Genomic DNA, 25124 nt, shown 5'->3' on the forward strand with positions numbered 1-25124 from the left:
CAAATACAAGTCTTCAGACTTGAGATACAGACATCACATGGTGTGATTTCACTTTACAGGTATTCTTTCTAAAAACCAATGTATCTGAGGACTCAGTTTCAAGGGTCCCCTTTCATAATCATCCTTCTCTCATTTTACACAAGAAAAGCATCACATCTAACTATAGCCCTGGGGTTTAAGACTCTCCCAGGCTGGACACGGTGACTCATGCCCCTAATCCCAGTGCTTTGGGAGGCCAAGGCGGTAGCCCAGGATAGCTTGAGCCCAGGAGTTCAAGACCAGCCTGGGCAACACAGTGAGACCCTGTTTCTACCAAAAAATAAAAACAATAAAATAAATATAATGAGGCCGGGCGCGGTGGCTCACGCCTGTAATCCCAGCACTCTGGGAGGCTGAGGCGGGTGGATCACGAGGTCAGGAGATTGAGACCATCCTGGCTAACATGGTGACATCCCGTCTCTACTAAAAATACAAAAACTTAGCTGGGCGTAGTGGCGTGTGCCTGTAATCCCAGCTACTCAGGAGGCTGAGGCAGGAGAATCGCTTGAACCTGGGAGGCGCGGGTTGCAGTGAGCCGAGATCGTGCCATTGTACTCCAGCCTGGGTGACAGAGCGAGATTCCATCTCAAAAAAAATGAAAATAGATAAATAAGTAAATATAATGAAGACTCTCCCAAAGCCAAGCTAAAGATAATAGGATTAAAAAAAAAAAAAATAGCCAGGTATGGTGGTGCACACCTGTAGTCACAGCTACTTGGGAGTCTGAGACAGGAGAACTGCTTGAATCTGGGAAGGGGAGGCTGCAGTGAGCCATGACTACACCACTGCACTCCAGCTTGGGTAACAGAGTGAGACCCCCATCTTGAAAAAAAGGAAAGAAAAAGTACATAACTCTAATGACTAAGTTTTTCTGTAAGTCAGGTGATTTTCAATTATTTGCTATCAAAATAATTCAGGAGGATGGACCTATTGTCAACTGACATATATTGAAATAATCTAGTAGATCACATAAAAATGTCCCTGGGATTTTTGACAGATGATTCAAAAGGACTTCCAGGACCTGAATGACACCACCGAAAGAAAAAACAAAATTTCTCATATCTATAAAATTCTAGAAGTTATATTCTATCCTGTCTCATCATTCAAGATGCATTTCCAATAATATTTCTATTTTTACATTTAATAAATATTCATCAAAATCTGTAGGATTTGTTGTTTTGATAAATTGGTACTAATAAGAAGTTTTAAATATCTTGACTGAGTTAAGAGGCTATGGTCACAGCAAATTTTAAAAATTAAATTTCAATGTATGTAAATTTGTTGTAAGGCAATTTTTTTAGGGTGATCATTTAAAAATTTCAGTTTCATCATTTGAAGCCTCGGGAATAAAAAATAAAAATAAGAAAAAAATTTTTAAAGATTTTCAGGCATAAAACTATGTCATATTAGGATAAAATTTAAGGGGAGTGAAATACAAACATGAGACCAAGAAGGAAGAACAGAGTAAAATCTTGGATTTAATGAATTTTTTGAATGAACAATAGCCGTGGTCAAACTGCCATGGCATTTAGATTCCATAGGATGCACTTCAAGAGTAATGTCACAGTTTTATCTTAAATTGTAAACGCAAATCACCACCACGCCAGAACATTGCCTCCTTTGCAGCTATTTAAATTTATGATGAAAAAACTTTATGATGAAAACTTTCAGATGTCTATCTGGAAAGGTGCAAGTATATCCTTTTTCAAAATTCTTTTGAGGCCAGGTATGGTGGCTCATGCCTATAATCCCAGCACTTTCGGAGGCCAAGGTGGGAGGATCATTCTGAGGCCAGGAGTTGGGGATCAGCCTGAGGAACACAGCGAGAACCTGTCTCAAGTGTCTTGGATCACTTGAGCCAAGGAGTTTGAGGTTGCAGTGAACTTTGATCACACTACTGCACTCCAGGCCCAGGTGACTGGGCAAGACACTGTCTCTAAAAAAATTTAAAAATTATTTTGAGTAGGTAAGTGTCAAGACCACTGGTGTAATGGAGCTAAGAAACTGTGAAGCACACTGAGGGCAGAAATTAAGTCTCACCAATGGCTACAGGGGCTTAAAACGCTTGTCTGACGTCCATCAAAAGCAATGGATACATGGAAAATAATCTCAACTACCCAATTATGTATCCCCTTAAAAAAGAAAAATGATTGCAGACTTATTACTTCTATTATCAGTCAGCTTTCAAAAAAGAAATCTAATTTAGCTGGAGAGCTTTAAATAAACTTATTGCATGGCATAGCAACTTTGCTATAAATTACATTTTACACAACAATGCCCATTCTTTTAAAAATTAGGGCCTTTTAAGCCAGGTGTGATGGCACACACACACCTGTGGTCCAACTACTCAGAAGTCTGAGGCAGGAGGACTGCTTGAGGAGATTGAGGTCAGCCTTGGCAATACAGTGAAAGCCCATCTCAAAAAAATAAATAAATAAACAACTAAAAAACTAGACCCTTGTTTTTCTTTCCACCTTACAAAGTATCACCTCCTCAGTTTACACTGTTTGATGAACCCAAGACCCTGTGAGCTGACTAGCAAATCTAATCATGGGTATCACACACTGTCACCTCACCTCTACTATCTGAAAGATTTTCCTGCTACAACATCCCCCTGCACATATAAAACATAACACAGCATAACATACATGTATAAATAATGTAAACCATTTAATATTAAAAGTATCAAGTCTCTCTAAACTTTTGGTAATTATTGCCAGCCATTTGAAGAAATGAAGCCATCAAAAAGCTTCAAGTTAGCATGGCAGAGTAATGCCGAAACACCAAGTTTACCAAAACTCCATAAATACCCATTTTGCTTTTAGATATTTAGATTCTTCTAACATTCGAAAAGCAAGCAATGGTGCAGTGCCTATGCTCCTGAATTCATAACGGCGCTAGCAATGCCTGGCCTGGGCTCATAGTTATGGTTTCGGTACACTGTGAACACAGTCCCTCCCCAGGTAAAGAATGATCACCCATTTTAGGCTGTAGAAATTGGCAGTCATCATTTGAGCCAATCATATACAGCTCAGAGATGAAGACCAACAGACACACTAAGAGTTTTGTTGTACGGCATCTCCTGGTAACCAACAGTAGTGACTATTCAGTGTGGCACCATTTCATTCGGCATCTTTTCGACTCTAACAGTAAGTCTGGATATCCCTTTTTACTGAAAGCCAATTGTAACTAGCCAAAAACTCTATGAAATGTTGGCCTTCCTTTGTAGGAATTTGAAGAAACATATGAAATTCTGCAAACTTTCCTTTTTAAGTGACAATCTGTACCCTGCATTTTTAAAAACAGGTTTTCAAGATGAGCTCTAACCACCCCTAGAAGCATCTGAACAAAATCAAATACAGCCAGGGCAGTAAGCAATACATGAGGAAGATGTGAAATCCCAGGCCAGTGAACTGCTGACGTTTTGCATACTTTAGACTTGAGTTAAGAATCATTAAGAATTTACCAACAGGTTTCCCATCTTCAGATTACCTCTGGGCTATAATGAATTTCTTTTATTTAGGAATTACCAGAACCCACTTCTTTATTAGTTAAATGGTTTATAACAGGAGAGGAAAAGTGAGTTGCCAGAATCCCCCCCAAAGAAGTTTACTAAGAACCATTGGTGGGTCTTCAGCTGAGAAATCAGAAGAGGATAAAAACAAAATTGCTGGGGCGGCTGTTTTAGGAAAGAATATACAGCTGTTTTAACAATCTTTGATTCAAATTTATTTAAACAACAAAAAAAAAGCCCAGTTAAAGAAAATGTAACGTGTGCTTCCAGTGGCACTAGGATGAGTACAATTTCAGTTTCATTGCATAGAGAAGCATTAAAACATTTTTATTCGATACTATAATTGGAAATGAGTTTCTTGTGATAGTGCTTGTGACAGTAACATTCAAAGTCTACATTTAACCACAGTAAATGTGATATGTGTAAGAATGAAAAATCCTCTGGTACTTTAATAGTGCAAAGACTGCAACAGTGAATACAGCAGTCACGAATACATATGATGACAATTATTTTAAATGATTCTTTAATGTTCTGTGTTTATATTTACTGAAGGTATGTAGCTGATCTAAGTTTGCAAAGCAGGATCATCGTTTGTGGACTAATAGATGAAGAGTCATGTCATAAAATAAAGATTTGCTATACTTAACTGGACAAAGCACATATTCAACCAGATGCCCCCTGACTGCATATTGGGGGGGGCCCAGGTCTAGGTGTAGCAAGGTACACTACTTTGGCCTGAAGCATTAATTCACAATGCAACTGCCAAGAAGAAACATGAATCCCATCAGAGTTTGTTTTTTTCTACCAGTGCTGCCAAACAGGCTCTTAGAAGCATAGACAGACACACATTTTTATACTACATGCAGAAAAATGTAACAAAGAACTGCACGTGTTAATGTCAAGCTTGCTGCCATCATCTAACTGTCCACAAAATTTTATCAAGTATACACATGAGAAAGCAAGACCCTTTTCAGTTACACAAAAATAATAGCTAATTTACTAAAGAAAGTATTTTCAATTAATTTCAGTGCTCTTGAAGGAGGTGTGTGTGTGAAGGAGAGAGAGGGAGGGAAGGAGGAAGGGAAGGAGTCAGGGAGGGAATACATATCTCTGAGTGTCTTTTTTTCCCTCCAAAACCACCCAATATGGTCAACATTGTTTTTTGCTTTGTTTTAAAGTGTTAGATTTAGGAAATTTTCCTCACTGAGGAACAAACAGAAGCAGGAAGTCTAAACAAAAGCAAATTAAATCAAGACATGGACATCAAAAACAATTTTGGCTTTACTTTGCGGTGGAAGTTGGTCCTATATCTAACACTGCACAAGGTTTCTTGCACAATGAAAAGAGAAGCAGAAGTCCCTTACACTGCCTCGCTTTGCCAGAGAATCACCGTAGTCTGCTGGCAAAGTCCGCTTGCTGGACTTTTTCTGCTCATGTTCAACTGCATCTTCAATTATAGGCTCAAGCCTCATCTGGACAAACACCAAAGATTGGGATCAATGTCTTTTCATTATACAAAGAAAGATCTAACACCCTGTTTCATGTCTCTTCAGTCCAATTAAACAAATGCATGACTAACAGGATTCAAAGTTAAAAAAAAATGCAAAACCCCAGCAGTGACAAAAATTGGACTTTCTAGGCTCCAACTTAAGTCTCTTGCCAACTTCAAAGTTTTTAAGGTCTGTTTCTAAGACCTCATTGGGATTTCAGCATCTTCATTTAAGATCCCACCCAGGAAACAGTCTATCAAAATCCCCAAATTTAAATATTTTCCCCAGAAATTTCACAGAGAATAACATGTCAAACTGCCACCCAATCTTCCCCAACCCTTTTGTAGCAAAACTCATCTTAGAAATAGACTAATATGCAACCTTTGCTTCTCTTCCAAAACCTAATGCTGTACTACATTACCTCTGTGAGGATTGTGGTATCATAGGACGGCTGATACTTTTCTTTTTCATGAGCTGTTCTCTTCTCCATCTTCTCTCGGTCAGTTTTTTGTTTCCTGTCTGCACCTTTAGGCTTAAAAACAAAGTATACTATTTCATCTATCAGGCTGCAGACACACAGCTTTACAGGCAAAACTGAGCCTTAATTACAGAAAACCCGGGTTCTCTGTCTTACCTTAAAAACTTTGATTTGGCAGCTAGCTGAGTGTAGATGATCTGTGTATTCTCCATTTTCATTCTGCTTAAAGGTGTCAACCTGGATCCTAAAGGGCACTCCCTTTTCACCTCCGTGCTTCCGTGGAGTAAATTCTGTGCTGATGCAGTGTACCTATAAAACGATTCAGGCTGAAATGGATTCAAAGAACTTCCACTGGTTATTTTTCTATTTTGTTCCCTCTTGAGTGACCTGACACCACTATAAATTCAAGATCCTTTAAAATGAACTCATCACACATATTAGCCAAATTATCTATGAACCTAATTGTTTTTAAGATATGGCTTCCCTTTCACAAATCCAACTGAGCCTCTCCAGACTTTCTGAGCTCTTGCCCATCACAGTGCCTCTCCTCTAATGCAGGACTTGGCTCCAGTCAGGGGTACAACACTACAGTAGCTTCCTATGTATACTGCCCACCTCCACCTTGGACTGTCTGCTCATCTCAGACCCAGGGTACTAAGCCCTGTTCAATCCACAGCAATCTTCACCTCATTGTTTAGAGCTTCTGTTGTTTGCCCTCTACTGCCATCACCCCTATTCTACCCAGCCAACCATCTTACTGCTGTTCCTACAGATGCCAATTTGTGATACTTTGCCTGGGGAAATTTTACAGTCCAGAAAACCCACTACCCATCCTATTCTGTATCCATCTAAACTCTTTGGTCAACTCTTCAAAGTCCATTCAGGATCCAGAGGGCAATACTCATCTTCCACCACTCCTGCCCTGTCTCCTAATACCCACCCTGGATGACAGCCTTAGGGTTTCACACAGAGTTAACAGCAAGACCTTGGTCATTTCTGACTGCTGCACATCCCCCTCTTCTAATGACTCACTATTAAAACTGATCTCTGCAATATGACAACACAACCTGATATGTAAAGCCAGGTCTTGTATCACTTTGATTTACTACATAACTAGTTGCCTTATAGACAAACACCAACAGTATGAGTTTACATCAATATTCAACGGATATAAACCATGCCCCCAGGGATTAACTGATGGAGAATAATATTGGTAGAATACCAAAATGCAAAATACAAATGATTTTTTACAGTTCATGCAAAGCATAGCTTATGAAGGCTGGTCAGCAAGTAAGTGGTTTTCCTTTTCTATATATTACCTACCTGGTAGTTTAAATTCCACCACATACAAATTTGAACATTGTGGGTATTAGAATCACTATTTTTTTTAAACACAGAATAATGATATTATAGTTACTTTTTAAGACTCATCTCTTAGAGACATGATATTTATGGATGAAATGGTATGCCTGAAACTTGCTTTAAAGTACTCTTAACAGGCTGGGCACAGTGGCTCACACCTGTAATCCCAGCACTTTAGGAGGACAAGGCAGGTAGATCACTTGAGGTCAGGAGCTCAAGACCAGTCTGGCCAATACGGTGAAACCCCCATCTCTACTAAAAATACAAAAATCAGCCAGGCATTGTGGTGCACACCTGTAATCCCAGCTACTCAGGAGGCTGAGAGATGAGAAGAGCTTGAATCTGGGAGGCGGAGATTGCAGTGAGCCGAGATCATGCCACTGTATTCCAGCCTGGGTGACAGAATGAAACTCCATCTCAAAAAAAAAAAAAAAAAAAAAAAAAAAAGTGCTCCAAGAATAACTAAAAGGGGGCGGAAACTACTAAAAACTGCTAAAGCCAGGTGATGGTTACATGGACAATTAGTCATCATTATTATCCTATTTGTAGAGGTTTGAATTTTTCAGTATTAGAATGTTTTTAAAATAATGCTAGAAGGAATTTTAAAACCTCAATCTTTTTTCAATCGTATCCTTTTAAATAGCAGCTTGTGTTCAAGAGAAATACATCTCATGAAAAATAGACATTTTCATTATTGGGACTACTAGTGGTAAAAATAACATTTGAATAATGCTTTACATATCATAGAATGTCTTCATATATGTTAGTTTAAAATAGGGTGAACTTACTAGATTAAACCTAACTATGTATATAGAAAGACACTACAACATAGTTTATAAATAGACATTTAAAGGAAATGATACTGTATCAAAAATCCAATCCTACCATGACCTAAATAACTAGGTTAGTAAGCTTCTAATAATGTAAAAATCCAAACCTGAATGAAAGCAGAGGTGCGTTTTGCTGGGTCCCACAGAAATTCAACCGCATTTAACTGGCTTGGATTCGTCCTTGTGTCAATTATTCCCACAGACATTGGAATATCTATGTTTTAAAAAGAAGTTACATAAAAACATCCACTTTAAATAACTTTAAAAACTTACAACTTACTATATTATGTTCTAATGAAATAACTGTAACTGCTTTGAACTCTGTCTTTCAATGGTCTCCATGATCAACTTCTTCAACATCGAAACCCACCCTAAACGAATATCATCGTTTCCCCTACCATGGTTTGTATTTCATTTTTTTAAAGAATATGATAAGGCTGAGCGCGGTGGCTCACGTAATCCCAGCACTTTGGGAGGCCAAGGCAGGCGGATAACCCGAGGTCAGGAGTTTGAGACCAGCCTGGCGAACATGGTGAAACCCCGTCTCTACTAAAAATACAAAAATTAGCCAGACGCAGTGGCGCATGCCTGTAGTCCCAGCTACTCAAAAGGCTGAGGCACAAGAATCACTTGAACCCGGGAGGCGGAGGTTGCAGCGAGCCAAGATCGCGCCACTGCACTCCAGCCTGGGCAACAGAGCGAAACTCCGTCTCAAAAAAAAAAAAAAAAAGATAGATGGTTTACAATTAAATGGTTTTAAAATCATAAAATTCCAGGTTCACATTAGTTTAGCACCAAAAAGCTACTTGACGTTTTAACTATAAAAGAACTCTCTCGGTTCTTTATAATACGAGGATGGGAAAAAAATAAAAAGAAAATAATGTATATACATACATACATATATATGTATGTGTGTGCGTATGTATATATAGAAAACAACTCTCAAGACACAAGATCCTAGAGAGGCATGGTGGCGCGCGCCTGCAATCCCAGCTACTTGGGAGGCTAAGGCAGGAAAATCACTTGAAGACGGGAGGTAGAGGTTGCAGTGAGCCAAGATTGTGCCACTGCACTTATCCTGGGCGAGAGAGCAAGGCTCTGTCTCAAAAAAAAAAAAAGACACCAAATCCACAAACACCAAAACTTTCCCCACACAAGTAATTCATGATGCCAACACAACACATTACTGGCTATAGCTAAACAATACCCTCATCTCCATGGTCTTTTGATCACTGCCTGTACCTAAATCAAGAAGTCTGTCTCCTGGGCGATTCCACTTCCATCCTTCAAGTTGCTGATGCTCTGTGTATTGTAGCCGTCTGTCATGGAATACAACCCTTATGATGCTCTGTGGAATAAGTGCGGAAAATGAGTACTTTTAAACTGCTCCAGCTAAAATGCAGGACCATTTCTACTTCTTATGTGTTAACCTGTAGCAGTAGAACACATACAACTAGATTCTGTTTTAAACATTCTGTAAGTGAACTCTTTTGCCCTTGGATACCTGGATTACGGTACAATTATTTGGTGCAAAGAATTATAACTCAAAAACTAAAATTATAAATAAAATGGTAACTTAGGTATTGATTTTATAAAATGATTTGTTATTGCAATTCAAAATTAAGGTTCTTCCCACTAAAATTAATGAGCAAGAATTACATTCCTATAAAGAAAATACCAGATGCACACAGGAGTTATTAAAAATGAAAAGATGGAGACAGAGAAACCCAGAAACAATGGTAAAACTTTGTTAATTTAAAATAACAGTTAACAATTGAGTTTTCTGGCCGGGCGCGGTGGCTCACACCTGTAATCCCAGCACTTTGGGAGGCTGAGGTGGGAGGATCACGAGTTCAGGAGATTGGGACCATCCTGGCTAACACGGTGAAACCCCATCTCTACAAAAAATACAAAAAATTAGCCAGGCATGGTGGTGGGCGCCTGTAGTACCAGCTACTTGGGAGGCTGAGGCAGAAGAATGGTGTGAACCCGGGAGGCAGAGCTTGCAGTGAGCCGAGTTCGCACCACTGCACTCCAGCCTAGGTGACAGAGCGAGACTCCATCACAAAAAAAAAAAAAAAAAAAAAAAATTTGAGTTTAAAAAAAAAAGAACTGGCAAAAAACAAAAATCCGAAACACTGCCCGCTGCCTTGAAAAAGTGAACTTAGGCCAGGTGCGGTGGGGCTCATGCCTGTAATCCCAGCAGCCAATTAAAAGTAGCAATTTTTTTCTTTGAGATAGTTAAAGAGTACCATGTGGGAGACATTTATAGGGCTCAGTGGCTGCTTTATTCCCATCTTCCTTACCTGCACCCACACCTGCAGGGCCTGTCCAAGCAATTACCCAGCACCCACTTCACACCATCACCTGACCAGAGCAAAGCTCTCATAGTGATGGTGCATAGGCTAGTGGTGGCCCCTAAGACACCAATGCCAGTGGTTCACATCTGCTAGCCAGCTCGTCTCCAGAAAAAGGTACAGCACAGAAAATAGCACAATTCTAATTGTTCCATATTAAGAACCATACTAAATACACATATTCAGATGAAAACAGTATTAGAATACAGGTATTAGACTTCAGAGCTTTACTAAGCCCCATTCTAGAAGGTTGGACTAAAATACTAAAGAAGATAAAAGGAGGACCAAAGTTAGGAAATTACAAGATATATAAGAAAAATTCTAGCATTATATAGCTCTTTTAGAATTTGTCTAGCAGGTTTTCCAGTTTCTACCAGAAACCCCTACCCAAAAAAGAACGGAAAGGAAAAAAGAAAGGAATGAAAAGGAAGGGAGGAAGGGAAAGAAAAAGAAAGAGAGGGAGGAGGGCGGGAGAGAGGAAAGGAACTTCTTATATGAAACAGGGAGAAAATCTCATTATCTGAAAGTTCTCCCTAAAAGGAGATTGACTGCATTTTCAGAACTAGCAACATGTGATGGGGCCCTAACAATAAGACTAAAAGAAAAAAATAGGACAAAAAAAGACGAAAACAGAACAATCAGAGAAAGCACATTGTTAAATATGTTCAGCACATTCAAGAAGTTCCAAAGCACCTTCGCAAACCTATCACTTGATCCCCAAGGTTCCCCCCCAAATTTAAGTAGTATAGTCAAAGATCCTAAGGCCAGTAAATAAAACTCTAGAAATTTGAAGCATATGTTAGGGATTCTCTAGCTAAAAAAAGGATGTAATTTCCAAGAAATTCATCCTGCAGTCTTTGGTAGTAGCCAACAATAGCTCTTAATCCCAGACAAGCTTATAGAATATAACTGCATGCCTGGCATATCCACCAAAAATCACACAGCTGGCTTATCAAACAGAAGATGAAGCCAATGTAAAATGCTTTAAAAATTAACCCTTTTCAATCAGTGGGCTAAATATTTAGATACTGATGCCTTCAGAATAAGTAACCTTGTCTAGGTGGAATATACTAGTGTTACGTCAGCAAAACATTCACTGTGCATTTATAAGTTAATGGTTTTGCTACTAACAGTAGTTCATTACGTCATAATGAGGTGTCATTTTTCCCTTAATTTATTTGCTTGCATTAATCTTGTATATTAAATGTTTTTACATGTTTTAATTTGGAAGTAAATACAAGGAAGTTGAACTTAAAGCAGTCATACAACTTTACCCTGCCATCCCAAGTTAATCTGACAGGTATTTTAACCAGCTTGCCAAAATATTTTAAACATTAGGTATCACCTATCAGACTAATTATTTCTAAATCCTACCACCTATTCAGGGAACTGCCCTGGAAAGCCAGCTTGTCTCCACTGATAAATGACAAAGACAATTGCTTCAGAATTGATATTCTTCAATGCCTTGATGGACACTGAATTTTGGCATTTGGTCTGGATGTCAAAGTTTGTTATATTTTCCTCAGAACACTGAATGGTCATGAATGAAGAACTGAGTTAAAATTACAAATTAGTAAATTCTATAATCCAGCATACACAAAAAAAGCACAAGGGGAATAGATGAAACAAGTCTGGCAAATTGTGGAGAATGTTGAAGTTGGCATGAGAACTTATGAGAACTCATGATATATACCAGATATATTTATTATATACCACCATATGATGGATATATGTGGATTCATTGTACCATTCTCTTTACTTCTGGGTATGTTCAAATTTTACCATAATAAAAGGTTAAAAAAATTGTTCTAACATTTTTGGATCCAGTTTTAAAGACCTCAATATAGGGCCCATCAAATCCTACTAAATTTTATTATGGAGTTCACAATTAAAACAACTTTCCAACCCTTTTACACTGATACATTAACAAAAAAAAAAAACACAGAACAAAGAAAGACAAAAACAGAACAATCAGAGAAAGCACATTGCTGAATATGTTCTGCACATTCAAGAAGTTCCAAAGCACCTTTGGTAACCTATCATTTGATCCGTAAGTAACCTTCCAGGTGCCCTCCAGGTACTGGGCAGCTGGCTTTCCCATACATGCCAAATTAGTTAACACACCAAATTTAGATTGCCTGAATCCAGTTCCCACCACAAGGCTGCCCTTCCCATGCTTACCCACTAAAAAGGCAGATCCACAGAGGGCAGGTCTTTCCAATAGAATGCCCCTCCACACTGAGGGCCCAGCAGCACCTGGGCCCTGACATGCCACTCTGTGGGAAGATGGAAGGATCAAGAGAACTTGTCTCTTGCTAACACTTAGTTAGCCACATGAGGTTTTACCTTTCCCCAATTAAGATTCTTTCATTAACCCTGCCCTGTAATGCTATGGAATTTATAACTAGCCATGATGTATGATGGATACAGGCTAGGAGGGGCCAGGGGGCAGGGATGGTTCTGAGGATACATCCTAAAAGAACAGGTTAGCTGGAAAACAGCTATGCCTCCTATACCTAGGATGACTGACTTCTTCATTCAGATACATGAGTAGGGTGAACAGAGATTTCTATTTTTTAAATGAAACTTTACAAGGTAAAGGATTTTTTAAAGTTTTATGCCAACATTGACATTCTTCCCCATATTATCTTTTACTTTTAGAGAGGCTTATAGGTTTTTGTTGTGGTGATGAGTTTTTTACCCCATAACTACAACTAACTTTTCTATTGCTCCTTGATTTCCAAGGGTCTTTCAAAATTACTCTACCCAATAACTGCTATAATTCCCATTTTACAGGTGAATAAACAAAATATAGCTCATAAAGTTAAAAAGTTGCAATACAACAATTATTGAAGTGAAATTAATTTTTTTTAAACAAAAACTCATTCAATCACAGCAATATCCATTGGGAATTAAAATGGACTGTCCTTACCTTTACTAATTTTCCACTGATCTCAGGCATATCACCCATTTTCCGATTATCCAGCATCCGAATTTCATATGACTGACCTATTTAAAGAAATTGTGTATAAAAAACAATCCTTATAAAGAACATCACTTTGCTTAACATAATTCAAAATGCATGTTTCTCAGAACATACATTACACAATGATAGTTTGTTAATTTGCTACGGAAGCAAATTCAGGTTGATCCTTCTCTTCCCTGAAAATCACACCAACCTTCTGTTCTAACATTATTACAGGAGACAAGAGTTTCTCTGTCAATTTATCTTCATCTGCCACTCTCTTACACTAAACTTTTATTATGCTTGCATTACCTAAGACTAATTTTTGTAACAGCTTTTCTGAGATATAGTTTACATACCATAAAATTCACATTTTTAAAAAGTGTGTAATTCATTGGTTTTCAGTATAGTCAGAGTTGTGCAACCATCACCACTACCAGTTTTAGAACACTCGCATCATCCTAAGAAGAAACCTCTATTAGTCACTTCCCATCCCTCCCCCACCCCCCACCTGGCCAACTGCTAGCGATCAACAATCCACTTTCTGTCTCTACGATTTGCCCACTCTGGATACTTTCATAAACAGAATCATACAATATGTGGGTATTTGTGCCTTGCTTTTTAAACTTAGCATAATGTTGTCAAGGTTCACCCATATGTAGTATATATCAGTCCTTTTTATTGCCAAATAATATTCACTCCTTTTTATTGCCTAATACTATTCCACTGTGTAAAGACTAAACCAAATTTTGTTTATCCATTCATCAGCTGATGGATATTTGGGTTGTTTCCACTTTTAGTGTTTATTAGAAAACACAGATATTCACACATCAATCTAGATAATTAGGAAAATCCTGCTGTAAAAAAATTAATAATGTACTCCAAATCCACAAAAAATGATTTCTGGATTATCTGTTATTAAATAATAAAAATGACAGTATAATTTGGCATGCAGAAAATCAGTAAAAATTAAAGAATGCTTATAATATCACATGAAGTTGAGAATCTTTATAACTACCAACACCTTGTCCATACTCCCAGGGGGCTTACAGAAAAATATACAAAGGATTCTAGATTATAGGGTCAAAATTCAACAAGGGGTTATCAAAATACAACTACATCACTCCAAGGCTGGTGAAGGAAAACAGCATATATATAGTCTGCTACAAAGAAAAGTTGCTTACATTCATTCAACAGACAGAGAAACACTAAAAAACACCTGTATGGGAAGAGACATTTTTAAAAAGTTAAACTAAGACACAGATTGGAAGAAGATATATGCACTATATTTAACAATGGATCTATATTCTGAAAACAGAAATAATTTTCAAAATGAAGAATATAAAGTTTTGAAAAATACACCATTTATGTTTAAAATTACACTCAACCTCACAAGAATTTAGGAAATAAAAATCAACAAAAGGTTTATGCTGATTATCAGATCAATAAGAAACATTAATTTTTATTTATTTATTTATTTTGACAGGGAGCTTCGTTCTGTCGCCCAGGCTGGAATGCAGTGGCGCAATCTCAGCTCACTGCAACCTCCACCTCCCAGGTTCAAGCAATTCTCCCTGCCTTGGACTCCTGAGTACCTGGGATTACAGGTGCCCGCCACCACGCCCAGCTAATTTTTGTATTATTTTTTAGTAGAGACAGGGTTTCGCCATGTTGGCCAGGCAAGTCTTGAACTCCTGACCTCGGGTGATTCACCTGCCTCAGCCTCCCAAAATGCTGGGATTACAGGCGTGAGCCACCGCACCCAGCCATAAGAAGTATTTAATTAGGCTGGGTGCAGTGGCTCACGCTTGTAATCCCAGCACTTTGGGAGCCCGAGGCGGGCAGATCACCTGAGGTTGGGAGTTCGAGACCAGCCTGACCAACATGGAGAAACCTCATCTCTACTAAAAATACAAAAATTAGCTGGGTGTGGTGGTGCATGCCTGTAATCCCAGCTACTTGGGAAGCTGAGGCAGAAGAATCGCTTGAACCTGGGAGGCGGAGGTTGCAGTAAGCTGAGATTGCACCGCTGCACTACAGCCCGGGCAACAAGAACAAAACTCTGTCTCCAAAAAAAAAAAAAAAAAAAATTGCTAACAAATGTCCAGTATCCCTAGAAGAAAAAAATGAGCAAATGAAATGGACATGTGGGTTCACAAAAGGAAATGCCAACAGTTCTTAAACATATTGAAAGACAACTTCCATTAGAGAAATGCAAATTAAAACCACACTGAAATCATTTTTCACCTATCAGAACAGTATAAATCCCTCAGTTTTCTGCTGTATTAGATGTAAAGTGTAACAGAAAGAAGAGTTGAGGATTACTCCTGATTTTTGATCAAGGAATTGAAGAAGAGTCACCATTTCCTGACCTCAAAGACAGCCAGGAGCTGACTTGAGGCAGAAAAATCAAGAGTTGGCCAAGTGGAGTGGCTCACACCTGTAATCCTAGCACTTTGGGAGGTCAGGGCAGGCAGATTACTTGAGGTCAGGAGTTCAAGACCAGCCTGACCAACATGGTGAAACCCCGTCTCTACTAAAAATACAAAATTAGGCCGGGCGCAGTGGCTCACACTTGTAATCCCAGCACTTTGGGAGGCTGAGGTGGGCGGATCACGAGGTCAGGAGTTTGAGACCAGCCTGGCCAACACAGTGAAACCCCGTCTCTACTAAAAATGCAAAAACTAGCTGGGCATGGTGGCAGGCACCTGTAATGCCAGCTACTCCAGAGGCTGAGGCAGGAGAATCGCTTGAACCTGTGAGGCGGAGGTTGCGGTGAGCCGAGATCGCGCCATTGCACTCCAGCCTGGGCAACGAGAGGGAGACTCCATCTCAAAAAAAAAAAAAAAAAAAAAAAACCAGAAGAAAAGAAAAGGCTCTATAACACTTGCTACACTTAAAGTGGTTTCTCTGTTGGAAACTATTATATTCTTCAATGGTAATATCCATTGAGAGAACAACCAGACTTTTAGAAATTTCCTAATTTGTCCCCAATCCATAATTTTTAATACCACGGCTTCCTGAAACAACAGTCTAGGTTGTAACTGAAATATAAAGAAGGATCCAGTATTAACGAAATATAAAGTTAATATAGTCCAACAGTAATATTCTGTGAGATGCTAGTCCTATTTTTAGCTTTATTTTCTCAATTTACTTTTCATGTTTTATTTTTTGTTCCATTTTTGGCTCAGAAATGCAAAAATTCTGCCAGAGTTGAAAAATATGACTGTTGTGATTCATGTCCCCACCCACCTTTGAAGACACATACTCTAGTCTAGCTTCATCAAATGGGACTCCAGGGCAACATGGAGCCCAAGATGTGACAGCCCCCACTTTGCTAAATTCAATGCTTTAGAAACCTTATTTCTAAAGTCCTATTCCTATCATGAAACTTTAGTAACATGAACTGAAACTAACCAGGAGGAAATCTACTGTTGTGAAAAATGAAACTAAGCAAAAAGAACTTTCTGAAATATTTAACGGAATTCTTAATCCAATAAACATGCTGTTTCTAGGGCCTTATAGCTGTACTTTATTAACATTCTTTTTTCTTTTTTGAGACAGAGTCTCACTCTATTGCCCAGGCTGGAGTACAGTGGTGCAATCTGGGCTCACTGCAACCTCCCTCTCCCAAATTCAAGCAATTCTCATGCCTCAGCCTCCCAAGTAGCTGGGATGACAGGTGTGTGCCACCATACTGGCTTTTTTTTTTTTTTTTGGAGACAGAGTCTCACACTGCCGTCAGGCTGGAGTGCAGTGGCACAATCTTGGCTCACTGCAACCTCCGCCTCCTGGGTTCAAACGGTTCTCCTGCCTCAGCCTCCTGAGTAGCTGGGACTACAGGCACGTGCCAGTACGCCCAGCTAATTTTTGTATTTTTAGTAGAGACAGGGTTTCACCATGTTGGCTAGGATGATCTCGATCTCTCGACCTCGTGATCCACCCGCCTCTGCCTCCCAGAGTGCTGGGTTTACAGGCGTGAGCCACCATGCCCAGCCTAATTTTTGTATTTTTAGTAGAGATGGGGTTTCACCATGTTGGCCAGGCTGTTATCGAACTCCCAACCTCAGATGATCCACCCTCTTCGGCCTCCCAAAAATGCTGGGATTACAGGTGGGTTAATTAACATTCTTAGCAGCGTATTCTCCAAGTAGAATTTGGTCTCCAAATGAAAATGTATTTGGGGACTAACAAGGAGAAATTCTTTTCATTTGAAGAGTTAGGGGCTGATCCAGCAGTAGCAAGTCAGCAAGGGGGTAAGATCAGAAGTCTCAGTCATATTTATCAGGTGTGGAAGCATCACAGGCTCAGCCCCCAGCTGTTAAGACAAAAGGCAGCCTATTCCAGCCAGATCTCTGCCCAAAGGGAAAGCCAGCTATGTGTACTCCACCCTCTGGTGGCTCCATTTTGGAACTACAGTTTTTACTCTAGAGTTAAAGTCAGGGACTTAACTCCTCTTCTTATTCAGGCATAACCAGGGAAACACAGATACAGGTTGCTTTTTTTCTTGCAGGGGGCGGGGGCAGGGGACTGGAGTGCAGTGGTGCAATCTTGGCTCACTGCAACCTCCACCTCCCAGGTTCAAGTGATTCTCCTGCCTCAGCCTCCCGAGTAGCTGGGACTACAGGCGTGCGCCACCATGCTCAGCTACTTTTGTATTTTCAGTAGAGATGGTTTCACCACATTGGCCAGGCTGGTCTTGAACTCTTAACCTCACATGATCTGCCCGCCTCAGCCTCCCAAAGTGCTGGGATTACAGGCATGCGCCACCGCACCCAGCCTTAAACACAAATAAGTTTTTAAACTCAGTCCCTCTGAGGTTCAAAAAGAACTCAAAAAATGACACTAAGACATCAGTACAACTAGGAAAACTTGCTCCAATTTCTACTGACAAAGTGAAGACTATACCAAATTTGATTTTTATTTTCTTTACAGCATTACATAGTGGCAAATATTCTTCATCAAGAATGACCATTTCGGCTGGGCGTGGTGGTTCACACCTGTAATCCCAGCACTTTGAGAGGCCAAGGTGGGTGGATCACTTGAAGCCAGGAGTTCGAGCCTGACCAACATGGTAAAACCCCATCCCTACTAAGAATACAAAAATTAGCCACACATGGTGGCGTGTGCCCATAGTCCTAGGTACTCCAGAGGCTGAGGCAGGAGAATCCCTTGAGCCTGGGTGGCAGAGGTTGCAGTGAGCAAGACTGCATCGTTGCACTCCAGCCTAAGAGACAGAGTGAGACCCTGTCTCAAAAAATAAATAAATAATAAAATTAGAAAGAAAAAGAAAAGCGAGTCTAGTGAGCTGAAGATACTTTGCTAGTCTGGATCTTTGTTTGTCTTATTACTTTAAATTAGCAAGCTTCTATTATTCAGTAGACAAAGAGGTAGGGTGAAAGATACTCAGAAATGTCTCAGTCTGGTCCAATCCTTGTCCAAATCTAGAAAAAGCTATGAATCCTCTCATTAGAAAAATATACCTTTAAGGACTACATCCCACCTACTCAGAAGGCCTGAGGCAGGAGGATTGCTTGAGCCCAGGAGTACAAAAACAGCCTGGGCAACATGGCAAGATCCTGTCTCTAAAAACAAACAAATAAAAGGAAAAGAAAAGAAGGGAGGAGGGAGGAAGGAAGAAAAAAAGGCCAGGTTCAGTGGTTCACACCTATAATCCCAGCACTTTGGGAGGCCAAGGCAGGAAGATCGTTTGAGCCCAGGAGTTGGAGATTAGCGTGGGCAATGAATAGTGAGATCCGCCATCTCTACGAAAATTTTTTTTAAAAATTTGCCAGGCATGGTGTCCTGTGCCTGTAGTCCCAGCTACTCAGGAGGCTAGGGTGGGTGGATCACTTTAGCCTGGGAGGTCAAGGCTGCAATAAGTCATGATTGTACCACTACACTCCAGTCTGGGTGACAGAGCAAGACCAAAAAGAGAGGGAGAAAGAAGGGAGAGGGGGAGGGAGAGGAGGGGGGGGGGGAGAAAGGGGGAGAAGAGAAAGGGAGCAGAAAAAGAAAAGGAAGGGAAGGAAGAAAATATACATTTATAGAAAATTAAAAACTTGTTTAAGGATTCATGGAAAATTTTGGGTTTAAAACTTTTTGTCAAGATGATAAATGCTAAGATACAGTCTGTGCAAAGCACAACACACTATTATATATGATACTCATATAGGTATTATTTTGAAAGTTATTATAATTTCTTTTAAAAGGGTACATAAAAGTACAATTCCTTTAAAATTACTCAAAAAAAAGTTTGTTTTTTTTTTTGAGACAGAGTCTCGCTCTGTCACCCAGGCTGGAGTGCAGTGGTGTGATCCTGGCTCACTGCAACCTCTGCCTCGAGTTCAAGTGATTCTCCTGCCTCGGCCTCCTGAGTAGCTGGGACTACAGGTGTGTGCCACCATGCCTGGCTAATTTTTGTATTTCTAGTAGAGACGGGGTTTCACCATGTTGGCCAGGATGGTCTTGATCTCCTGACCTCATGGATCCGCCCACCTTGGCCTCCCAAAGTGCTAGGATTACAGGCGTGAGCCATCGCGCCCGGCCCATATTTTTTAAAATTACTAAAATGTACGTTGTTTTAAACATGTCTACATATACAGTTCAGCTTTCTACCTTTTTTCTGAAAAGACTAGAAAAAATCAAGAAATAAATGAACACAATTCCAGAACCAAGAAAATACTCAACATTAATACTGCAGTAAGCAGAATAAAGGACAAGAAAATCACCTGCCCTTACATTGATTATATTCAAGTGAGGTATCACCTGAGAAAGAGGCACAAGGGAGCCTGCTGGAGTACTGGAAAAGATGGAAATAGGTAGTAGTTTCAAGGGAATATATATGTAAAAATTCATTAAGATTTGTGCACATTACTGTAATACTTCAAAAAAATTTTGTTAAAACCTAAGCTTTCCAAATGGACACTGAGCAAGGTAATTAACTGCTCTAAGTTTAATCTATAAATGAATAAATCTCTCCTGGAGTTACTGTGAGAACTGAATAAGGTTAACACATGTATTTAGTACAATGCTAGATGCACAGTATCAATTAATGTCAGTCTACTATATCACTACTACAGATGGTGGATTATGACTTTTATCGATATGAAATATCTTTATCTGGTTTAAGAACAACCATGATAAATTATGGGCATTCCCCCAGGCCAATAAATGCACATCCTACATGTTGCTTTAAACAGGGTGTATATGTGTACTAATTCATTCCATGGTATGTATGTAACAGAACTTAATCGACTATTCCACAAGTAAGGAAAATTCAGATTATTTCCTTTTTTATCTTTAGAAATAAAGTTACAGTGAATATCCTTGCCCCTACATTGTTTCTTCTGTTATTTTTATGTCTACAACAGATTACCAAATAAGTTCTTAAGGTTCTTTCAAATATAAAACTTAAGTCTCAAATAAGTGATTGCCTATCCAAACACTAAATATAAAAACAAACAGGGAATTGTCACAAGTGCCAGAGACAGGACTACCTGAAGGTAAAACCTTATAGATTCTAAACTTATATATCAAATGAAAAGGTAGAAATAAGTTATTCTTCCACATTTCAGATTAATCACATGTAAAAGTCTAAAATCTATTGCTCTTTCCAAAACTTTGAGTAAAAATTCTATTTAATGACAGAAAAATAAACACTATATACTCAAGTGAACAGATGTATAATTCTAATTTTTTGAAAGAAAATGTATATACATTCAAGAAACAGACCAAAAATGTTAGTCAATTTTTGGCATTATCCCTTCACATATTTCCCAGTTTTTCTACAATGAGCATATAACAGTAAAAATGTTCAAAAAATTGTTTAAAATCAGAATTCAACCTGCTTTCAGTATATGTATCCAACAAATTAATTCCTGCATTCAAAATACTTTTGTTTACAGGGGTAAGTCACATCAGCCTGTGCCCAAACTGCAAAGGGCAAACTCTCCTCTTTCCAAAGATAAACTCGGCCGGGTGCAATGGCTCACGCCTGTAATCCCAGCACTTTGGGATGCCGAGGCAGGCGGATCACTTAAGGTCAGGAGTCTGAGACTAGCCTGGCCAACATGGTGAAACCCTGTCTACTAAAATTACACAAAATTAGCTGGGTGTGATGGTGTGTGCCTGTAATCCCAGCTACTTGGGAGGCTGAGGCACGAGAATTGCTTTAACCTGGGGGGCGGAGGTTGCAGTGTGCCGAGATTGCGCCACTGCACTCCAGCCTGGGCGATAGAGCAAAACTCAGTCTCAAAAAAAAAAAAAGGTAAACTACCCCCACATCTCTATTTTCCCTCCTTCCCCACCAACCCTTTCATATCACTGAAATGTAACACTCTGACATAAACTACAAACAAGATATAGGGGATAAAATTTGATGTTTATTTAGCCACAGACTCCATCCTGGTGCAGCTTAAGTCTATTTTCAGCACAGAACTGCTTCATGTTCAAAATCCAGGTTCCTTGCTAGCTGGACTTCTGATTCATTCTCAAGTTCCATATTGAAATCACTGTCCCTAAAAATAACTGACTTACTTTCCTACTTGCTAGTCCTTTGGATTATGTCTTAAAAATCCTGTAATAAATGTTCCTCCTCAGACCCTCTTTAATGCAAATCAATTTACACAAACTGTACTTCAGCTGCTCACAGTAAAATTCCTACAATTTTCATTAAGTTGTAAAATTTAAGAAAAAGAACCTAACTTTTAATTATTATCAATAATCTAGGCTACAATGCCAAAATATTATTTTGTATTTCTGTAAATTCTTACATGTCAAATGTGACATAACCACACTAACCTTGGTTCAAATAAGTAAGCGTTTCATCATGCAGTTTTACTGCTGGTGACGTTGCAGCACACATCACATACTGAAAGGGTGGGTGCTCTGTTTCACCATCCAATGGAAGGCTGGAATCTTCCTGCTTGAAAATGGGCAATGCCAAGACATCACTGAAAAGCAAAAAATCAACACTGACCTTACTTTGGGTTTGAAATATTTGTCTACAGCCATATCATCCTGAATGCACCCAATCTTGTCTGAAATATTTAAAAGCATATAAACATTTAGGGATAGTTTTTTTTTTAATTTAAGATCAGAAATTATATGTAGAATAAAAGAACTATTAATGCTGTGTGGTTCATCTAAAGGATGGCATTAACAACCCCTATCTCGGGGTGGGAAGTGGGGGAGGGCGGCAGGGCAGCTCTGAATATATATATATATATATATATATATATATATATATATATAGCACTTTAAAAAATTCTTTTAAAACTTTAAGGTCCAGATTCTTTCTATAAAAAAAAAGCAAGTCAAGAGTACATAGCTACTTGATTTGAAAGGCAAGAAATAATACTGCTGCCAAAGGTAGGTCACACTTGATACCATGGAATTACAAAGAAGCATCTGATTAAAATGGGGTTTTACAAAAAGTTCCCTGCTGTGCCTTGGCAAGTGTTAAGAACATAAAGCTTCATGCCTAATCTAAAACAATGGCTCCTACTGAGAGGTAAACAGGAGCAGCAGCAGTCGCAGCAGCTGCTATTCTCCCCCCAAGAATAACCTGGGGCACTGATTGGGAGAATGATGAGGGGTCTTCTGGGACACTGTCTTTATTGGATGTTGTTTGGTTTTAACAGCTTTATTGAAATATAATTTACATATCATAAAGTCACCCTTTTAAAGTCTGAAATTCAGTGGTTTTAAGTATATTCACATCATCAGTATCTAATTTGAATTCCAAAATATTTTCTCCCCTCAAAAAGAAATCCCATACCCATTAGTAGTCACTCACCATACTATCCCAGACCCACTCAGCCCCTGGCACCCACTGATTTGTTTTCTATCTCTACGGATTTGCTATTTGGGACATTTAAATGGAATCATATGACTATGTGGTCTTTTGTGACTGGCTTCTTTCACTTAGCATGTTTCATGGACCATCCGTGTTCTAACATGTACCAATGCTTCATTCTTTTTAATGGCTCCATTCCATTGTATAGACATACCGTATTCTGTATCCATTCAGATGATGGCCATCTAGGTCGTTTCCATTTTTTAGCAATTATGAATCATGCTGCTATGAACACTTTTCTATGTTTTTGTGTAGATAAATTCTGCTAAGTATACACCTGGAACTGGAATTACTGGATCACATGGTAACTCTGTTTAACTTTATTTTACTTATTTTATTGGAGACAAAGTCTCACTTTGTCACCCAGGCTGGAGTGCAGTGGTGCTATCTTGGCTCACCACAACCTCTGACTCCTGGGCTCAAGTCATTCTCATGCTTCCGCCTCCCAAGTAGCTGGGATTAGAGGCATGTGCCACCACACCCGGGTAATTGTATTTTTAGTAGAGACAGGGTTTCGCCATGTAGGCCAGACTAGTTTCAAACTCCTGGCCTCAAGTGATCCGCCCGCCTCAGCCTCCCAAAGTACTGGGATTACAGGCGTGAGCCATCACGCCCCGCCTCTGTTTAACTTTCTGAGCAACTGCCAAGCTGTTTTTCAAAGTGGTTGCAATAATTTTACATTTCCCCTATTAATGTATGGAAGGTGATTATTTGTTTTTGAGATAATTATCTGAGCTGTACGTTTGTATCTTAACTTTTCTATACTCATTCTTCAATAAAAAGTAAAATGATAATAACAGTAGCAACAACAAAACATCAAATGAATAACTACTGTATCAACACCAATAATAGGGACTTGTCTGAACTGCTTATTTTCTCTTTTTTTCCTACAAGCTGTTCACTCAGATACTTGGGTAGCCAGGTCAATTCAATTCAATTCAAAAACAGAATGTGAAAACAAGTGAAATGGGACGGAAACCCTGGGAGAGAACGTTATCCCACCAGTAGTCCCTACTCCCCCCATGCATTTCTATTAAAGCACTGTGCTGATTTTCAAAGATACTAACTATCCACTAATTCTCCCTCTCTTATTTATACCCAGGAATTGTCAAAACACTCCTACGTACACAAGTAATAACCAAGGATCACACGGTTAGCAATGGTCCCAACACTCCCACAGAGTTCTCTCAACACCTTGACCTAGGGATTTTGCCCCACCTAAGCTCCTGCCTTGGGGGCAGATATAAAAACTTTTCAGAAGACTTCAGGCCAGGAGCAGTGGCTCACACCTATAATTCCAGCACTTTGGAAGGCTGAGGCGGGTGATCACCTGAGGTCAGGAGTTCGAGACATGGCGGGTGAAACCCCGTCTCTACTAAAAATACAAAAATTAGCTGGGCGTAGTGGGGCACGCCTGTAGTCCCAGCTACTTGGAAGGCTGAGGCAAGAGAATTGCCTGAACCTGGGAGTCGGAGGTTGCAGTGAGCTGAGATCGTGACACTGCACTCCAGCCTCGGTGACAGAGCGAGACTCCATCTCAAAAAAAAAAAAAAAAAAAGAATCAGATCACCTGTTTATAAAAATCAGTCATAACAGTCAAATTGGCTCCAGGGAAGATAAAAATATATACTGCATTTTATGTATATGTAAGCATTTAAAACCCTCTCAGAGAGAAAGAAAACAAGAATGAGAGTTGTGACTCAGAACCATTAATTATACTGAAAAATAACACAGGGAATAATTTTAACATTTCAATGCTAACTCCTTGGGTTGATCATTAGATACAGATCATCAAAATAAGATGTATAACTGCATGAGAATGGCTTTTTATAAATAAATTGTCACATATGGAAGACAATTTTATATGCTTCAGATCCTAGAAGACAACCACTTTTTTATTCACTTGGTTATAGTCTCCATGATCCACACAGAAAATACTATGCTCATGGTAAGTGCTAAACGACTCCTGAACAAACATATAAACATGTAAAGATTATTTGCTATTGAATTTCCAATTAATTTTTTACTTAATTAGAAAGAAAATGCCTTCCAGTCAACACAGCAACCAGTGATCCTTTTCAAACAGAAGTTAAACCATTTCAATTCTCTGAACCCTTACATCAGCTCACTTTCAACCAAAGTCCTTACGAAATCCTACATCTCAAAAAAAAAAAAAAAAAAAGGCCCTACGCAACCTGCTCTTCAACCCCTCTTCTCGTCACCCTCATTC

The 25124-nt window shown here is 39.2% G+C and overlaps 1 protein-coding gene and 1 non-coding gene across 3 annotated transcripts in view; one reads left to right on the forward strand and one right to left on the reverse strand.

Moving 5' to 3' along the window:
* UBP1 (upstream binding protein 1) overlaps positions 1–25124 on the reverse strand; it is a 52090-nt gene that overhangs the window by 15440 nt on the left and 11526 nt on the right. The window contains exons 2-8 of one of the 2 annotated variants that reach the window (XM_003826125.5): positions 21838–21989; positions 13003–13079; positions 8956–9061; positions 7821–7927; positions 5678–5830; positions 5465–5575; positions 4918–5025 (exon numbers count right to left, since the gene is read on the reverse strand). In XM_003826125.5, the coding sequence (XP_003826173.1) occupies positions 4918–5025; positions 5465–5575; positions 5678–5830; positions 7821–7927; positions 8956–9061; positions 13003–13079; positions 21838–21989 (814 nt within the window). The remainder of the gene's footprint in view (positions 1–4917; positions 5026–5464; positions 5576–5677; positions 5831–7820; positions 7928–8955; positions 9062–13002; positions 13080–21837; positions 21990–25124) is intronic. The other variant, XM_003826124.5, reaches the window with a different exon arrangement.
* LOC112439430 (U7 small nuclear RNA) lies at positions 10395–10456 on the forward strand. Its single transcript, XR_003027712.1, has one exon. It is a non-coding gene; the product is annotated as a U7 small nuclear RNA (small nuclear RNA).

This window comes from Pan paniscus, chromosome 2, assembly GCF_029289425.2.
Source record: "Pan paniscus chromosome 2, NHGRI_mPanPan1-v2.0_pri, whole genome shotgun sequence".
Taxonomy (NCBI): Eukaryota; Metazoa; Chordata; class Mammalia; order Primates; family Hominidae; genus Pan; species Pan paniscus.